The sequence below is a fragment of the Bombus terrestris genome, chromosome 5 (genome assembly GCF_910591885.1).
Source record: "Bombus terrestris chromosome 5, iyBomTerr1.2, whole genome shotgun sequence".
Lineage (NCBI taxonomy): Eukaryota > Metazoa > Arthropoda > Insecta > Hymenoptera > Apidae > Bombus > Bombus terrestris.
In genome coordinates this window covers 6,596,859-6,614,770 of record NC_063273.1, presented here as the reverse complement: position 1 = coordinate 6,614,770, position 17,912 = coordinate 6,596,859, and the positions used below count along the sequence as shown (strand labels likewise).

The window sequence follows — 17,912 nt, the reverse complement described above, 5'->3', positions numbered from 1 at the left end:
GCGCTTACAACAAGGGAACTTGGTATAAATGGTGACTCAATGCATCGAGTGACTCGACGTGACTCGGTGATTTTACTAAACTAAATAATACCCAAAGATAAAGAGAGAATTCTCAGTGAACCATGATTCCCCTTAATCGGACGCTTAATAGAGAATTGGGACGGGCAACGGCGCAACTCCAGCACGCGGGTCGATCAGCTGAGCGAACCACGCTCACTCCAAATCTTTTAAAGCAGCCAGACATCGTGGGTGTTTATACAGCATTCCTTTTTTTTTTTTTTTATAATAGCGTAATATCTTTCCTTTTATAAAATCGTTTTATTGGGATGTAGTTATTCTTTAATAAAAAAATATTTAGAAACATAAAAATTGAGAGGAAAAATTAAACAAGCTTTATAAGGCATTTTTTATATTCATATATATACGTATAAAAATTTATTGATATGTACAAGTCATATATTTCTCATATTTTGTTAATATAAGTATTGATTTTACCATTTTATATTACTCTTTCGTGAATTTAAAAATATTAGAACACTTTTAAACAGTCTTTATTAAAATTCCCAAGTATCCATCCATCTTAAAGAATGCATTGGACTGTCAGAGTCTAGTGAAGAGGGACCAACCATTCCATAAGCCAATGGAGAAAACAAGTAGAAGCTATAATAATATGAATAAATAATATATAATTGCTCCATTAAATATTCGTTATTCAATTGCATTGTACTAACCTGTATATGCTACTTGAAACAACAATCCCCACTATTGTATGATATATAACATTTCCAACTTTATTTGGAAATAAAATAAGTAAATTTTCGATAATATAATTTAAAGTGGTTCCAGTTAACATTGAACTGTACAACAGAGCTGGGAAATAATGATGGAAGTATAAAACTCTACTCATTGCCCAGAATGGTACATAATGCAAGAGCCAACCAATAAAAAGCCATTTTCCTGCATTTAATATTTTATCCCTTTGTTTAAGGACAGCAGGAGTTTCTACGCAATCGCGTTGTTGTCTCACGCAAGCATGGACGTATAGTATGATAAAAAGTATTAAAAATACAATATTGCTCCACCATATGATTGGATTACCTAGTAAATATATCCTCAAACTGTTTCCAGAAAAAAATTGACCCTGCAATATATTTATGACTTAATTATATTTCCCCCGTTACTTGTAACAATGTAACCTACCCTGTAATTAATAGGCCACTGCCAAGGACGCGATGACACTTCCCCTTCCTTAATTTTCAAGTCAGAATTTCCTTGCAACATTACTGCATGTGACTCTAGAAACCTATCTAAGAATCCAGGTGCATATACTTGAAAACTGACATTTGGTACTGTAAAAAAGATTATTAATTACCAAAATATTATATATATATTATTATTTATATAATTTATTTATATAATATATATATAATTAATTATATATATTTAAAATTATTGGACACTAACATTTCGCATAATTATTGTCTTCAATGTTCCACAATGCATTCTTGTCTCTCATGTTTGGATTACAGGAGACTTCTTGTTGGTTATACGCCCTAAAAAATTATAATTTCCATAGAACGTTTCTCAATTTTCCTTCTTCATTCGAAAACATATAGAATTTCATAACTAACCACTTTGGCAATGTTTTACCGCTGCATGTTAAAACGCAATGGTGTAAATAATGTACAAATTTTAATTTACTTGTTACAGTTTCAACTACATCGCCATCTTTGCCGTTTCCTATTAAAACCTTCCATATATCGTTAGCATCACCAGTACCATTCTAAGAATAAAAATAAAAATAATTGTATAATTAAAAGTAATAATAATTAAGATTATAAAAAGATAAACTTACTTCGCCATATCCCGTAACTTGATAGTGTTTCTTAGAAACAGGAGCAATCTCTTTATGCGAATGCAAATTTCGATGGGTAATAACATGTTCTAAGCGTATAAGATCACCATGTTTTACTAGTTCTGGCTCCGACGATATATCGTCAGTATCAAATTTTTTTACTAACCATAAATTATTATCATCTTTATGCGAATAAGTTGTAATCTGATGGAAAAATGTATTAATATTTTATCAAAATGTATTGTCGCAATATGTGTATAAAGTAACAAGATTAGTACTTGTTGTTGTCTAGCTCCTACGCCTTCTGGATAAAGGTGCCAATGAGAATGTAAATATCCTCCACCAGTTCTATGATTTTTCAATGTGATTGTAGCTCCATAAGCTAACTGTCGTGGCATTGTTGCATTGTATAAAGAATTTCCTTCTAATAAGGATTGAAACTCAGAACTATAAAATCCATCTCCACTTCCACTGAAATATTTCAAATTATTAGTATATCCATTAAAAACGTGTAGATATACAACAAATATATCGTTTACCTTTTATTTAATACAGTAAGATGAATGTAAAAGAACAACATGTATAATAATATCGGGATAAAGATGAGACAAATGCACCGAGCTAACAAATGTTTCCCTACGTTTATCTGTAAAGGTGTAGGAGTGAAATTGATTTCTTAACTTTAAATGATTGATACATATAAGAAGCTTACCATAGATTTTGTGAGGTCTCCTAATTCTCTCCATAATTCAAAAGCAGTATTAAGTCCAACTAATAAAACAACAAACAAACCAACAAATTTTACACTAATTGTACAAGCAAGAGAAATTCCTGTGAATGATAACCAACCCCACCATTTCCATGTAAATGACTCATCACGAAGAGAACCTGTATGAGCCATTCCCCAAGTTGCACACATCATAAAACATAATAATATAGGATCCAACAAAATGTATTGATTTAATGTCAATAATCCCACATCTGAAACACATGAATTATTTAGCAATATACTTATTTTATCATATGAAAAAAGTATCATAAATATAATATGTATACCAAATAAAATAAATAGTGCAGAAAATGCAGCTGCTTGAATAGATTTTGTTAAATCCCATACAATGAGATATGATAGAGGAACTATCGTTGCACCTAAAAATGTACAAAACTGGAACATATAGAACATATTTATAAAGTATTTCCCAATATTTCAATATAATAAATATTAAAATGCACTTACAATTCTCATACCAACATATTTAACATTTTCAAACTTATCTCCTGGTTTTTCAAAGGGAAATGTTCCATCATATCCAGTTACATATCCAGATAATGCTATTAACATCTAAAAGATAATAATATAGAGTTTTAATACATTAGCATAAATAAAAACTCACACATATGCCACTTACTTTCCCAAGAGGTGGATGAACATCAAAAAAAAATGTTCTGTTTATGTACCAGCTTCCCATTTTACCAAAATGAGTTTCATCCCAACTAAAATATCCAATATTTCCCATATGTCAGATATATCCCATAAGTCAGACATAAATATAATTTATTAATGTTCTTCTCTAAGTTCTTACCAAACATGCTGTGGTTCTGTAACTTTGTAAAATCTTGTCCCTGCTGTAAGTATTACAATGATCCCAAATAAAAGCCACCAATTCCTGTATGAATATATTTAAAAAATTAGAAAAAAATATGTTATAAACTTTTAAACAAATTATAATATAAAGCTACGTACAAGTCCATTGTCCCTTCTTTTTCTATAGTTCCAGACATTTTATGTAAATGTATATTTTTTGTTTTGTGTCCACATTGAGAGTAATTGTTTGTATTCTTCATATTATCAGATATCATCTACATTAACACAACGGTTTGTAAATTGGAGATAGGCTGCAAACACTATTTGGCAGATAGAAAATGAAAAACAGTTAACTGTAAAAAAATGTGTAAAAAAACTTATTTATAACTAATATAATAACTGCAATAATCTATAATTGATGTTTAAATTTAGTTTACAATTTTACTTTGCTAATTGATCACTGTTACCCCCGCTACTTTTTCCGAGTGATCAACTTTTGTAAATGAGCTTCAGTGTTATTAATATGTAGACTTTTTAATCTTACTCATTTTAAATCCTGACAAACGTATTAAAACATTAGAATCTTGGTATTTTGAATTGAGTATTAGATTTTCATATTCATTAACTGAGATTATTAAGGCAAAATTCCTGACATAAATCCTTCTTTATTAAGTCAATAAACCGTACCCGACCCGCAGTCAGTTATCACGGCAGGACTGTATTTATTTTATTACTTAAGATAAATGCGCTTATTAACGGGATAAAAACGTTATAATAATTTTCTGTATAATATATTAATTAATATATAATTATAAAGAATTATTTTGAGAACGTAAAATACTTGAGTTATATTACATACCTTAATATACACCTAATTATCTACTTGTCAAACTTCCAGTTCTCCAAGAACATCTGAAAAAGGACCGTTATGTTTTATAGGGACGTAGGAATAAAAATCCGAACCCCTATCCTTCTATTTTATTATTAATTTACGAAAGTTAAAAGAATGAATATATCTTAAAATCACATCAAATTTACGTACATTTGATAGATGAAAAATATAACAATATTTCGATTGTTATACTAAAACAATAATAATTCATCAGTCCTGATTTACTTGTGTATTATCATTATCCAGACTTATACCCACTGATATGTTATTGTTACAGAGTATCTTATATCATCTCGCCTGTGGTATTATGATATGTATTACGCTAATGTTTACGAACTACGAACTAGTTGTTGGGGCACATTTATTGACTAAGGGAAAAAATAGGGCATTGTTAAAGGTTACCGAAAAGCGTGTAAACTGTAAGGTATTAAAATGAAGCACAAGATATATTTTAACAGTTATATGGATTGTATTTGTATAGATTAATTAAAAATAAATATAAATATTTACTGTTTTAGGTATCTTTTATATAAGATGAATACATATAATTTATCTAATTTTTATAAAGGACCGGTGATATTACCTGGTCCAACGAGCCGGAAAAAACGATTACCATCTAAGAATGTATTTTTGCCAGATACAAATTCTCAAAGGGAAGAGAAAGGGACAGATTATATAGCAGAATATGTACAAAAAGAAGAAGAAGAACTTTTGCGGGTATAGTAATTTGTAATTTGAACATTATTAGGAATTTTATTTAACTCAATATATTTTTAGGCTGCAAGTTATCATAATACAAATGATAAATGCAATTTTGAAAATGTATCAGTAGGTACATATGTCACGGAAGATATGCAAAATGAACAAACATTAAACATTTACAAAACATATCAGTTTGTTTATCATGCAAATCCTAATTTAGTAGTTAATAGTAAAAGAGATCAGATAGTATCTATGATTGAAACTAATTCAGTTGTAGTAATTCAAGGGCCAACTGGTTGCGGCAAAACTACACAAGTACCACAATTTATTTTAGATTCCTGCTATAAAAAAAAACTTCATTGTAATATTATAGGTAATTTTATGTACTTGCAATAATTTAGTTGAACTCTTAAATAGATACTTAAATATAATTCTTACAATATATATAATTTTATTTCATAGTTACGCAGCCTAGAAGAATTGCTGCTATAAGCATTGCAAAACGTGTCAGCCAAGAAAGACAGTGGCCAATAGGTACCCTTATTGGATATCAAGTAGGTCTGATAAACCACACAAGTAAAGATACACGCCTAACATATTGCACTGCTGGGGTACTTTTACATAAATTGGTAAATAGCAAAAACATGTTGGATTACACACATGTCATACTTGATGAAGTTCATGAAAGAAATGAAGATATGGATTTTCTTCTCCTTGTTGTTCGAAAGCTATTATATACAAATTCACGTTCAGTAAAAGTTATTTTGATGTCTGCTACATTTGATGTAGAAAGATTTGCTAAATATTTTTCTTCACCTGTGGGAAATAAACTTGTTCCTGCCCCTATTATTGACATTCCAAAGAAAACATTTTTTAATGTTGGTATCTATTATCTTTGTCAAATGGTTACATTAGGACCGGTAAATATTTCATGTTACTATTTGAAATGAAAATATTTAAAATTTAATGTATTTGGATGTATTTATTGCATTATATTTCTACTTTGTTACAGATACCTGAAGTTTCTGCTACCAAACCATGTATTACAAATAAAATGTTGGAATTTTGTGTTAATCTTATAAAAGTTCTTGATGATGTAGACATGAAAGCTGATGATGCAAAGTATGATTCAGAAACAAATCTTTATGAAAGACATGTGATTCTCATATTTTTACCAGGAATTAATGAGATTGAGGAAATTAATAATTTGTTGTGTTTACCAAAACATGAACAGAGTAAGTGGGATATAGTGATATTACATTCCTCAATTACAAGTGAAGAACAACAGAGGATTTTTCAAAAACCACCCCATGGCTATCGTCGTCTTATCTTATCTACAAATATTGCTGAAAGCAGTATTACTGTTCCTGACGTAAAATATGGTGTGTTAAATTACAATAAAAGAAAGTTTGTATATAAAGCAATATTTAACTTTGTATTTTTTTCAGTAATTGATTTCTGTTTAATAAAACATCTTATTACGGATCAACATACGAATTTTTCGTGCTTAGAGTTAAAATGGGCAAGTAAAGCAAATTGCGAACAAAGAGCAGGTCGCACAGGTCGAGTAATGGATGGTAGAGTATATAGATTAGTACCACAAACATTTTATGAGGTAATTTCTGTCAAAAAACTTTTTTAAATACGTAATAATGTTAATATAAAATGTTTCAAACTTTATAAAATTTATAGAATGTTTTGCCTCAAGAAGTATCACCTGAAATATTACGAGCTCCATTAGAAAATCTAGTTCTCAAATCAAAGTTGTTAAACATGGGAGAACCTAAAGCTATTTTAGCACTTTCTCTTGATCCACCTGATCTTAGAAATTTAGAAAACACGATACTATTATTAAAGGAAACAGGAGCATTGCTAAATAAGATCAATGAAATACAACCTTTTGATGGAGAATTAACAGATCTGGGTCGAGTTATGGCTAATCTACCACTAAATATCCATGTATCGAAATTAATTATGTTAGGTCACGTTTTTAGTGTTTTAAAAGATACAATAATTATCGCAGCTGCTTTGTCTGTAAAAGATATGCTTAATAATCCATTTCAACAAAAACTGTTAGCCTTCAATGTCAGACTTAATTGGGCAGCTAATTCTTGCAGTGACTGTGTAACTTTCATGAATGTATATAAGGTATGGATTGCCGAAAAAGTTAATCGTCGATTAAATAGTGACGCAGAAGAAAGAAAGTGGGCAATGAGAAATTTTGTACAAATCAGAGTGTTGCGCGAAGTTAAAGCGCTGGTAACAGAATTAACGCGTAGATTAGAAAAATTAGGTATACAAGAAAGTGCCGGTGTTAATAAAGTTGTTTGGACAGAAGCAGAACGGCCATTTATTTTAAAAATCGTAATTGCTGGTGCATTTTATCCGAATTACTTTATCAATAATGTATCAGCATCAGAAAGTAAATTGAATGAACATGATGGAATAAAATTACTAGGTGGTTTAGATCCCTTGAGGACAGTATATTTACAAGGTTGGCCTTTGAAACAACCTGGACTATTATATGCCCGCAGAATTCAGAATATCTTCAAGGAGAATTTGAAGATGTCTACTGGAAAAATACATGTATCTTTTGACAATTCTTCTCGCGTTTACGTTCAGTTCATTCAAGGAATGTCTGAAAAACAACATAAAGATGTATCAAGGGGAATATCTCCATTTATTTATAAAGCAATCAGAATGAGACATTGCAATATCCCCATAGAGATACCAATTTTACATGAAGATATGGCTTTGCAACGAGCAAATGAGATGAATTTAAAGCAAAAATTCTATTTTACTCCTAAAAGTGTGTTAAAGGACAAAATTAAACCTGAATTACCGGGTTTACGAATAACTCGCATTCCTCTAATTATACAAAACGTACGTATTTCTAACCAAATTACAAAATACAAAGTTAATCTATAACTTAAATTTTCAGATTAAAAATCCTAGTTGTTTTTGGGCTCAACAACGTAATTCTACAATTATAAAAAGACTGAATAAAATAGAATCAGCTATTGAACAAATGCAACATCAATTTGAAACATTCAAAATGGCTCCGGAAATTGGCACAATTGTACTTGCTCCATATGAAGAAAACAATCGCAAAACATATCTTCGGGCAGTAGTGGAAGGTCATGTATCATTACCAGAAATATTAGTACGACTATTTTTTATTGATTATGGTTATTCAAATGAATGTCGATTGCGCGATTTAAAACGTTTGAAGAATGATAGCGATATTTTTGATATTCCTGCGTTAGCGTTCGAATGTAAATTAGCAAACATTCGACCATCTGTAGCACATAATTTCAGTGAAGATTGGTCACAGGCTGCATGTGATCTATTCTGGACATTAATTAATAAACCTGGTTTACTTTTTGGAGAAATTTATTCTGTTGTCAATAGCGTTGTTGTGATTGACTTAATCCATAAAAATGAAGAAGACGAAATTAGTGTAAATCAGTGTCTTCTTGAAAAATCACTTGCAATAAAAAAAGAGGAAAATTATTTGTCACGGTTTAATCATAGTTTAAGATTGCAACAATCAGATATGTCGGATGAACAATGTTATTACTATGAAAAGTTACAGTATGATCAAGACGATATGCCCAATATCTATCCAGATCCTCCTGCAGTTGCAGAATGCAACACATCAGAAAAATTACGAGGTCCATTTTCACCACTTGAAATTGATTTAATTCATCTTATTAGGGCTGGTAGAGATAAAACTGTGAGAATGGCGATGAATTCGGTGAATTCTGTTCTTTTGGACACCGATCCTGAAGATTCTTCTCAACGACTTTTAGTAGCAGCATCCATTTCTCAAAGTGCACGTGGTCAAAATTTAACATTATATAATACAACATTAATGCCGCGTATTCCTGGTTTAACTGCCTTAATTGTATTGATTTTTACGCCTTATATGGAATTGCGACGCAATGATTTTGGAACCTGTTATATTGGCGCATTATGTGGATTAGGTTTTGATCCTATTAAAAAGAATAGTATTTATCCGGAACACGATATAGAACTTTATTTTGACACCGAAATTACTATAGATGATTTACAATTTGTAAGAGCAGTTCGTATTATTTTAAATATTTTTTCTTGTTTAAGTATATTTGTTTAGTTTTCTCATTTGTTTATCAGATAAATAGACTACGTCATTGGATGAATATTGGAATGCAAATTAATCAACAATTTAATAGCAATAACAATATGGAAGAAATTATTGTCTGTCAGAATAGAATAAAAGATGCATTGTTTAACTTAATTGAGAAAGAAAGAAAGATTCAAGCTACAGAATTAATTAATAATTTTGATAAATGGAACTTGTATAATGAAAAGCTGTTGCTTCGGCCTAATAAACAATCCATGATCACTAATAGCATATACAGACTCCATAATGCATTAGAATTGGAAGAAGCAAATGAAATACATGAAATTATAGAACATATAAAAAATTTACGAGTATTGGCAACTGAGTAAGTAAATTAGCGGAACATCTATTAAGTTTAAGTGATATTTCCCAATTATTTTCTATTCCTTTTTAATATTACAGAGATCCAAGGAAAACTGGAATTACTCAAATTCCTTGTAAATTATGTAACATTACAGTTTGTGATATATTTGACCTTCGCAATCATTTGTACACAGCGAGACACAGGCAAAACGAAGATATATTAGGAATTAAACTTTGAACCATAACATGACAGACTACACAGACTATTATTATTATTATTAGTAAGTAACTATAAAATATAAAATGTTTAGTATTCTACATATTAAAGATATATCATTGGAAGAATTAAACTTCTATCAACTTTATTTTATTTAAAACATATTTTTTGTTACAAATGTTTAAGTTTCGTATATGCTTTGTTACGATAATACAATGCATTTTCATTTGAATTCTATATTTAGAAAGCGTGATAACTATACTTTATTTTTTATAATTTTACAAAATTATGACTAATATTCATTTGCTGTATAACTGAATATTTTTTATTGTAATCTGCAAAATCGATTATAATATAAAATAAAGTATATATACAAATAAAAATGTTGCACCTACTGTCTACAATATATCTATAGATATCTATAGGAGTTTGATTTTACACGTACTACAGCGCTTAGGTAACAACATATAAAATACTTCTTTTTACAATATTTTTATGAAATTGATAAATATACCCATTTTCAAACATTTTTCAATAATATTGTATGGTGATTATCGTGAAACATATAAATAATACAATCAGTTACCTCAATTTATCTCAAAAGTATCTGCGATCAGTCACACTCTAAACTTCTCTCTGGATATAACGAGCTCCAGGTTGGGTATATAACAATCGTCCAGGAACATTAGCACCAGAGGCGCTAACATATGTACCTGGTGGTGGTGGTGGATATGGAGCTGGTGGGGGTTGCGGTGGTCTTACTGGATATCCTGATGTAATTCCTCCAGTTTTAGCACCCTGTTATCAAATTTTTTGTAAAGATGGTGCATTATTATGGAAATATAATACTTAAATATAAAAAGATACCTGTGGAGGTTGCTGAATTGGAATAGCCCCACCATGAACAGTAACATGACTACTTGGCCTTAAATAAAATTTATCTTCTGCATAGGCACCTTTATGGTCCAATGAATGCAAACTTGTAACATATGCTAATAAAAGAATAGTATTGTAGGGATTTTATTAATTTGTATAATTTTAGATCAATAAAAAGACAATTATATACCAGATTGATGTGTCGACAACGTTGCTCTATTGCCTGAGAGATATACCGATTTAGTTGGTTCAGGTTCGCGGGACGGTTGCGATGTTGAAGCAGAATAACTATAAACACTTTGACCAGTAGGGGCTGAATAAAAATTGGAGGCGGAGTATTGATTGTTTTCTGTAAGAAAATGCATAATAATCAAAATTGAGGATCAGAAATGTGAACGTTGTTGTTGATGGCTTTGTAAAGAAAGAGCATGGAAATTAAAGAAGGTTTATTCACTCACTGTTCCAGAGAACAGCTCGGGAATCGCCAGATCTCCTAGCTGCTTCCTCAGATTCTATACAGGCACAAACATCTACGTTTAATATTCTCTTTTCTCTTTTTTCATATTTCTTTTTGTAATTGTTACTTCTGTATTTTTATATACTTACTGGAAGGTGGAGGATTATAGTTTGGTATTGAAGGTGTTGGTTTGTATCCATAACCAGCATGATATGGGGAGGCTGTTGGAGGTGGTGATGGACTATGTGTCCTCTTTAATGGCCCCTAGAAAAAAAGATCTATAAGTAAGTTAATTTTTTACATATAAATAAATTTGATATACTTACAGTTGGTAATAAGGTATGTGTTGGTGCACCTACAGCTACTTTGTAAAGTGGACTATTGCTTCTTGGTAAAGGAAGAAACAATTGTGGATGAACTACTCTAGGGCCTGCTCCAGGGTATCCCCCCACTGCTGTTAAAACTTCAGAACATACACTGTATAACAAAAATAATCAATTATGATGTATCATTAAATATAAACCAATGTACCATTTCATACTGTTTGATTCCAATATATTTTAAGAAATATGATATAAACCTTGTTTCTTTGATCAATTGCCGTCTTCTATTATCATCTTCATTTAAAACTTTCTTCAGTTGCAAGAATAATTGATGCTTTTCATCTTTTAATTGCGAAAGCTCATTTTCTAGATTTGATATTTGTTCTCTAGTTTCACCTAAAGTCATTACATCTTGTTTTTGTTGTCGTTCTCTTTCTTTCCTTAACCGTTCTTCTTCTGCATCTGCTTCCTGTTCTGTACATTAAAAATAAAAAATTAGAGTAAAAGTGAAAATCTAATGACAATTTCCTGAAAAGAAGATTACCTTGTTTCTTCCGTTGTCTTTCTCTTGTAATGTGAGCTTTTAATGCTCGCCACATTTGTTCGCTACGTTGAGGAGGACCGACGATTACTGCTGGCATGATTAATTAATTTTTTTTCGATTTTAAAATAATGCAAATTTGTTACTATGTGATAATGAACCTGTCAAGACATATTTTTTGTATACGTTATGGATAACGTTATAGATATGTTATATATTATATAGACAGTTTGGTCACAGACTATATATTGGATAGATTTCGTATCAAACGAGGTATACACAAACTTATTGTACAACTTGTAACATCGACTTTAAGGTTAAAAACATAGTTGCATAAAATATCAGTGTATATGAACGAGTGACCTTCAAAACGTGGGATACGAAAAAGCATTGCATATTACATCTGTACTATCTAAATTCTGAGCCTTGTTAGTAGAGAGATACGAAATTCCATATTTCATATTCCATAATATACATTACACCATGTTCTGTACAGTCGATATTCTATGTCCATGAGTTCAAGTCAGAATCTGGAAGTGTGTGGATGATGTTGTGATTGTATATTTTTTATGTTAGTGAGAAATTAATGAAGTTAGTGAGAAATATCTACGTTATAAAATATACATAAATTACAACTAATAATATTTCTAATGAATAAAAGAATTTGGTAAGTTACATACTTTTTATTAGTAAGAAACTTACCGTGTAATAAAAATAATTTTTCTTCTTAAAGTATACACTCCTTTTAACGAGTTATAAATATTAAAAGTACATTTGTCACATATAGTTGAAATATATTTATTATATATTCTTATACCTAATCTCAATCTCTGGCTTTTTTATGTAGAAATCAATCTTGCTAAAAGTTAGCGATGATTTAGTTAATATAAAGGATGTGTATATAATATGGTGCTTTTTTACAGCTTTTAACAGTGTTAAGTAACAAGACTTTTGAAAAATATTTCTCTCAGATACATTAGAAAATATGGCACACTATAAAGGAGCAGCCAGCGAAGCTGGCCGAGCAATGCAATTGATGAAAAAAAGAGAAATTGCTCAACAAGAAATAGAATTAAGGAAAAAGAAAATAGAAGATGACCTAAAGATTCATAACATAGAAAATAAATTTGCAACTCATTATAATGCAGTTGAACAACAGTTGAAAACCTCTACTATTGGTTTAGTCACCTTAAATGAAATGAAAGCAAAACAAGAGAATATTGTAAAAGAACGTGAAAGAAAATTAGCACAAAAGGAACGTGAGAAGGAACAAGAAAAAGAAAGAGCCCTAGCTGCAAAGCAAGCTGAAAAAAATAAGCAGAAGAAACAAATACAAGCTTTGTCGTTTAATTTAGATGAAGATGAAGTAGAACTTTCTGAAGAGGAGGTAGAATCAAAAGCAGAAACATTAAAAGATAATGATATTGGACCAGTAATAAAAAAAATAAAGAAAAATCCAGATGTAGATACAAGTTTTCTGCCTGATAGAGAAAGAGAAGAAGAAGAGAACAGATTAAGGGAAGAATTAAGACAAGAGTGGGCTAGAAAACAAAATGCATTAAAAGAAGAAGAGATTGAAATTACTTTCAGTTATTGGGATGGTTCTGGACACAGAAGAAGTGTTATTATGAAAAAAGGTAAAGGTTTAATTATTACAACTATAATATTTTTTAAATTTATCAAAAGAATAATTGTATACTAATTGTTATTAGTTCGCACTGTTGGTAGGTAATTCCATTTATCAACTTCTTCAGAGATGTTTAGAAGTTTTAAGACGTGAATTTAGTGAACTTAAAACAGTCATGGCTGATCAATTAATGTATGTCAAAGAAGATCTTATTTTGCCACATCATTATACATTTTATGATTTTATTGTAACAAAGGTAAATGTAGTATAAGAAAGCCATGTTCATATACCTATATGTGATATTGTTAAAATGAAAAATTAATAGTCGATTCTTTTGCTAGGCAAGAGGAAAGAGTGGGCCTCTTTTTACATTTGATGTTCATGATGATATCCGTGTTATGCATGATGCTTCTGTTGAAACAGAAGAATCTCATGCTGGAAAAGTATTACTTAGGTACTATTTATTTTAACATTATTTGTGATATTTGTATGTATATGGTTAATTATATTTGATTATATTATGTTATGATTTCAGATCTTGGTATGAAAGAAATAAACATATATTTCCTGCCAGTCGATGGGAACCTTTTGACCCAACAAAAAGTTATGATAAATACACAATATCAGATAAAAACAGGAAAAAAGATAAAATTTAATGAAAGATAGCTTGTATAGGAAATAATTGTACAAAAGAATTAATACATATTGTGTTCAGTAAAAGAAAATTGTTATTTTAGGAGAATTTTTCGTTAAAAGTATTACCTAATCAAAAAATATTAATACCTGTATTTTAACCATAGAGAGTTTATAGAAATTTATAATTTAAAATTCCTTAATTACATAGTATGTATGAATAGGCTCCACAAACTAAATATTATGTATGCTGTATATTTCGAATAATGTACAGAAAAAAATATTTCGTATATATTGTAAATAATATGTCTATTACTTAATACATTTTGACAAAGTAGTAACAGTATGAAGTTAATTATATAAACTTAGAAAAATGATCCATTTTACATGTTTAATTCGTTTTCAGCGACATTTACAGTTGATGATGTATTAATAATTTGAGTTTCCTTTATTACTTCATCTATAAGATCATTATAAATGTCCTGCACACTTTCAATTGTTGATATATTATCAAATGTCGAAATTGCATTATTTATATCAAATATACTATCATTTTCTTTTAAAGATGTTTGTTTATTACATAAATTTTCCTGAAAAATCTATTACTTTAAAATAATGTTTTGATTAATTTGAACTTTTTCTAACTCACTCTTTTATCCAATTTTAATAACATTTCTTTCATCTCTGCATTCATCATATATGGATTACTACTAGAATCTTCTATTACATCATTTATATTTTTAACATAATAAGTTGAATCAATAAACTCCCATTTATCCTTTCAGGTAAGAGATAAAGTTTGAGAAAAATAAATGAAAAATTGTAATTCTCATACAGTACGATTATTAATATAACTTACTTTGCTATCAAGATTTAAAAGATTTATACCATCTTTATTTTGAAATAGTCGCCGTTCATAATTATTCGTCTCGATCAATATGTTCGAATCGTTACATTTACGAAATTCTAGCATTTGCAATTTTTTAAAAAACAATTTTTTTGTTAGACTTTTTAGTTATGTAAATAAACATAATATTAGATATATAGATATAAAATATATACTATTTAAAATATCCAATAATCTCTTGATTAATATATTATTATGGAATTCTTTGGCGCATTATAACTTTATTGTCATACCTGTATTTAGCGTTGTATATTTGGGACATAAGTAAAAGAATTGCCGCGTATTTTCTGCTAATTTACCAGTTTCAGATGGATTCGATTCTAACATTTTTTCTAGTCGTTTCCGATTTTCATATTGATACAATACGGTTTCTTCGATTGCTTTCTGCAGTATGATTAAAATATTTTCGCTTACAGTGTTAAAAAAATGATCGGTGTTTCGTCTTACAATAACAAACAATTTACTTTTACTTTATCGTTCATTACGTGTATAACGTTATCAAGATTTTCCACTTCTAAAATTTCTTTTCGTATACATTCATCTTGCGCAGCAATATTTGAAATATTAATGTCATCATCCCATTCACTTCCGAACAATTCTTCATTGTTATGTAACAACTCTAATTAAGTACAATTTGTTTTACCGAATCTTATGTATATATGTAACGAAGTATATAGCGAAAAATATTGAGATGTGCAGTAGAAGCAACATCAAATCGAATATTTAAGGAATTATTCCAGGTTAAACAGTTTACATAAGTATATAGAACATAGTAAACAGAATAAACACTTTTGGAACGAATTAATAAGAATATAACAATGAAAGTGCAACTTTCTCAATATGTCAGCATTTGTTCGTCTCTTTTTTTATATCGTCACTAGAGTTAGGTAAGACGAAAGTACCTTTGTTTGCTTTCCATGAAATTTCCATGTTTTCTATTTGGTCTTCCGTGGTTGAAAGTTCAGAAAAGTCTTTTGTAACTGAACTCATAGATGTTTCGGTCGTAGGAAGGCGATCGGATCTTGGAGATTCCATTGGCGGCGTTCGACTCGAATCTTTCGACGAGGTTTTGTCATATTGCGATACAAATTTCAGCATAAATTGATTTTCAGTAATATTATCCTTACAAGCACCCATAGAATGGTCTGATTTCGACTTGATTTCAGATGGAACGGGTGAATGACATCGTCGTTCGACACTAGGATTAGCCGAAGAGGTGCGTGATGATTGATTGCTATTGATTTTGCGGCGCGATCGTAATTGCGCTTCGTATTCTTCTTCGTCACTGCTACCCTCCGTATACAATTCTTCCCCTGATATCCATAATTCTTCTTCTTCCTATAGAGATGTTGAAATTTGATTTATTCAATCAATGCCCGTTTATTTTCCAAATTATAAGTATTAAACTGCAACTTTGCAGGATTTGTTACTTCACCTCCTTTTTTATTTTGGCGAGTTGAGATTGTACTGCGGTTTTCATTGACTGTTCATGCAATTTTTGATTCTTCGTTACTTTCTCAGCCATCCTATTATTAAATATATCACGATGCTATACAAATAGATAATCTTGCTTCTTGTAACAAAAAATGTGTGATCTTTTACAAATGCGAATATTGTATGGAAATTGAAGAATATATATTTAGCACCAAAAAGATCATTGATGAGTAAAATGTTTAAAGAATTAACAGAAACGTAATAATCGTGATTTTTCTCGATAAGATTAGTGTAAAGTTATCATTGGTCCTTTGCGTCTTTTTTCGAAAGAAAATTGCTGAGAAATCGAATGCGATTGCGTTTATAGAATTTTTAAAATTTATTTGTGAATGGAAATCAATTCGACGCGTGTATACGAAGTGTTCTTGAACTATGAAAATCTAGAACGAGGGTGAAATAGGTCAAGGTTACGTGTCACAATAAGTGCAAACGATCACTGACAGTTGTTATGATTTGAAATTTACCACGAAAGTATTTTTTTTTGGATAATTTATCAATGTTATCATATTTCAAGGACACATGATAATTTCGCACTTAACTTTCAATGTTAGTGTTTGTTTATTTGTATTTATTTATTCATCTTTTTAGTGCTTTTAAAATTAAGAGTACTGCTTTTTTATCAAATGTGACTAAAAATCATTTAACAAGTAACACCACTGTTATGAAATTGGATGTAGATAATTATTTTGCGAACTTAATTCGAAAAAATTTTTATTAAAAAAAAAAATTGTTAATGTACAGTCACGAATTTTTGTGCAATTTGAACATTTAAATGATTTTATTGGCGAAGTTTCAAAACATTACCTCGATCTTTCCGGTCTCACGTTTCTTGGAATCAAGTACAGTGAGGAAGAACGAGATTCACGTGCTAATTTTCGTGTAATTTTGGTTGTGCAATGACTCTCAATAATGACAGGTGTTATCGAACAGCATCTTGAAGATTTAATTTGCGCAATTAATATTTTCTAGTTTTGAAATGTTCATTTACAACATTATTGGGTTTGTTATTACGTTGTGTTTATCAGGCATGTGACGTTTTATTATTCTTGTATTACAGACCGATTCACAAGTATAAAACGTTTTGATATTTATTTCTTTGGGTTTTTTGTTGTGCTATATTAGTAAGCACTTGAAAGCTGTTCGAGACACTGCATACTGGCTTTGAAATCGCGACAGTAGCGGCGCCTATGGCCAGATACAGCTCGATATATAAATAAACGTATTAGCTCGCTTGCGCGATATACCATGTGCTTTTCTACTGTAATTGTGATCTTTAATATTATTAACCGTAGTTTAGTTATAAAGGAAAGAGGAAAAACGTGACGCCTACTTGTT

General features: G+C 30.0%; 5 protein-coding genes across 13 annotated transcripts; 2 read left to right on the top strand and 3 right to left on the bottom strand.

The window, feature by feature from the left end:
• The first annotated feature begins 111 nt into the window (after positions 1 to 111).
• On the top strand, positions 112 to 9,835 carry LOC100646901 (probable ATP-dependent RNA helicase spindle-E). 3 transcript variants are annotated; one of them, XM_048406210.1, is made up of 11 exons: positions 112 to 245; positions 4,610 to 4,751; positions 4,970 to 5,049; positions 5,110 to 5,407; positions 5,497 to 5,954; positions 6,047 to 6,416; positions 6,483 to 6,649; positions 6,727 to 7,917; positions 7,976 to 9,112; positions 9,190 to 9,524; positions 9,602 to 9,835. In XM_048406210.1, exons 1-11 carry the CDS (start codon positions 123 to 125, stop codon positions 9,738 to 9,740), a joined length of 4,440 nt encoding a protein of 1,479 aa, XP_048262167.1. In that variant the 5' UTR covers positions 112 to 122; the 3' UTR covers positions 9,741 to 9,835. The 3 variants fall into 3 exon arrangements, with proteins under 3 accessions (XP_048262167.1, XP_012164035.1, XP_048262168.1); XM_012308645.3 differs by lacking the exon at positions 112 to 245 and having other exon boundaries at positions 4,624 to 4,756; positions 4,851 to 5,049; XM_048406211.1 differs by lacking the exon at positions 112 to 245 and having other exon boundaries at positions 4,628 to 4,756.
• LOC100643159 (protein O-mannosyl-transferase 2) lies at positions 393 to 4,338 on the bottom strand. 2 transcript variants are annotated; one of them, XM_012308646.3, is made up of 15 exons: positions 4,300 to 4,338; positions 3,600 to 3,760; positions 3,439 to 3,522; positions 3,265 to 3,349; positions 3,093 to 3,197; positions 2,912 to 3,020; positions 2,568 to 2,836; positions 2,395 to 2,501; positions 2,134 to 2,326; positions 1,856 to 2,059; positions 1,632 to 1,783; positions 1,465 to 1,553; positions 1,201 to 1,349; positions 732 to 1,141; positions 393 to 660 (listed from the first exon to the last, which is right to left on the bottom strand). In XM_012308646.3, the coding sequence occupies exons 2-15, from the start codon at positions 3,713 to 3,715 to the stop codon at positions 555 to 557; spliced, it is 2,178 nt and encodes a 725-aa protein (XP_012164036.1). In that variant the 5' UTR covers positions 3,716 to 3,760; positions 4,300 to 4,338; the 3' UTR covers positions 393 to 554. The 2 variants fall into 2 exon arrangements, with proteins under 2 accessions (XP_012164036.1, XP_012164040.1); XM_012308650.3 differs by having other exon boundaries at positions 3,600 to 3,715; positions 4,300 to 4,318.
• A 12-nt stretch (positions 9,836 to 9,847) lies between the features above and the next one.
• LOC100643403 (protein enabled homolog) lies at positions 9,848 to 12,162 on the bottom strand. Of its 2 annotated transcripts, none has more exons than XM_048406218.1 (8): positions 11,920 to 12,162; positions 11,633 to 11,849; positions 11,379 to 11,529; positions 11,202 to 11,316; positions 11,054 to 11,125; positions 10,786 to 10,944; positions 10,587 to 10,711; positions 9,848 to 10,517 (listed from the first exon to the last, which is right to left on the bottom strand). In XM_048406218.1, the coding sequence occupies exons 1-8, from the start codon at positions 12,014 to 12,016 to the stop codon at positions 10,344 to 10,346; spliced, it is 1,110 nt and encodes a 369-aa protein (XP_048262175.1). In that variant the 5' UTR covers positions 12,017 to 12,162; the 3' UTR covers positions 9,848 to 10,343. The 2 variants fall into 2 exon arrangements, with proteins under 2 accessions (XP_048262175.1, XP_003395581.1); XM_003395533.4 differs by having other exon boundaries at positions 11,054 to 11,107.
• Positions 12,163 to 12,201: 39 nt separating this feature from the next.
• LOC100643525 (protein FAM50 homolog) lies at positions 12,202 to 14,519 on the top strand. Of its 2 annotated transcripts, none has more exons than XM_003395534.4 (5): positions 12,202 to 12,583; positions 12,840 to 13,553; positions 13,645 to 13,799; positions 13,885 to 13,997; positions 14,079 to 14,519. In XM_003395534.4, exons 2-5 carry the CDS (start codon positions 12,902 to 12,904, stop codon positions 14,197 to 14,199), a joined length of 1,041 nt encoding a protein of 346 aa, XP_003395582.1. In that variant the 5' UTR covers positions 12,202 to 12,583; positions 12,840 to 12,901; the 3' UTR covers positions 14,200 to 14,519. The 2 variants fall into 2 exon arrangements, with proteins under 2 accessions (XP_003395582.1, XP_048262176.1); XM_048406219.1 differs by having other exon boundaries at positions 12,205 to 12,583; positions 12,888 to 13,553.
• On the bottom strand, positions 14,467 to 17,910 carry LOC100647020 (myb-like protein V). 4 transcript variants are annotated; one of them, XM_048406224.1, is made up of 4 exons: positions 17,382 to 17,910; positions 16,519 to 16,609; positions 15,986 to 16,421; positions 14,467 to 15,702 (listed from the first exon to the last, which is right to left on the bottom strand). In XM_048406224.1, the coding sequence occupies exons 2-4, from the start codon at positions 16,606 to 16,608 to the stop codon at positions 15,527 to 15,529; spliced, it is 702 nt and encodes a 233-aa protein (XP_048262181.1). In that variant the 5' UTR covers position 16,609; positions 17,382 to 17,910; the 3' UTR covers positions 14,467 to 15,526. The 4 variants fall into 4 exon arrangements, with proteins under 4 accessions (XP_048262181.1, XP_048262180.1, XP_012164032.1 ...); XM_048406223.1 differs by having other exon boundaries at positions 14,467 to 16,421; positions 17,382 to 17,510; positions 17,589 to 17,601; XM_012308642.2 differs by having other exon boundaries at positions 14,467 to 16,421; positions 16,519 to 16,656; positions 17,382 to 17,871.
• Positions 17,911 to 17,912: the final 2 nt, after the last annotated feature.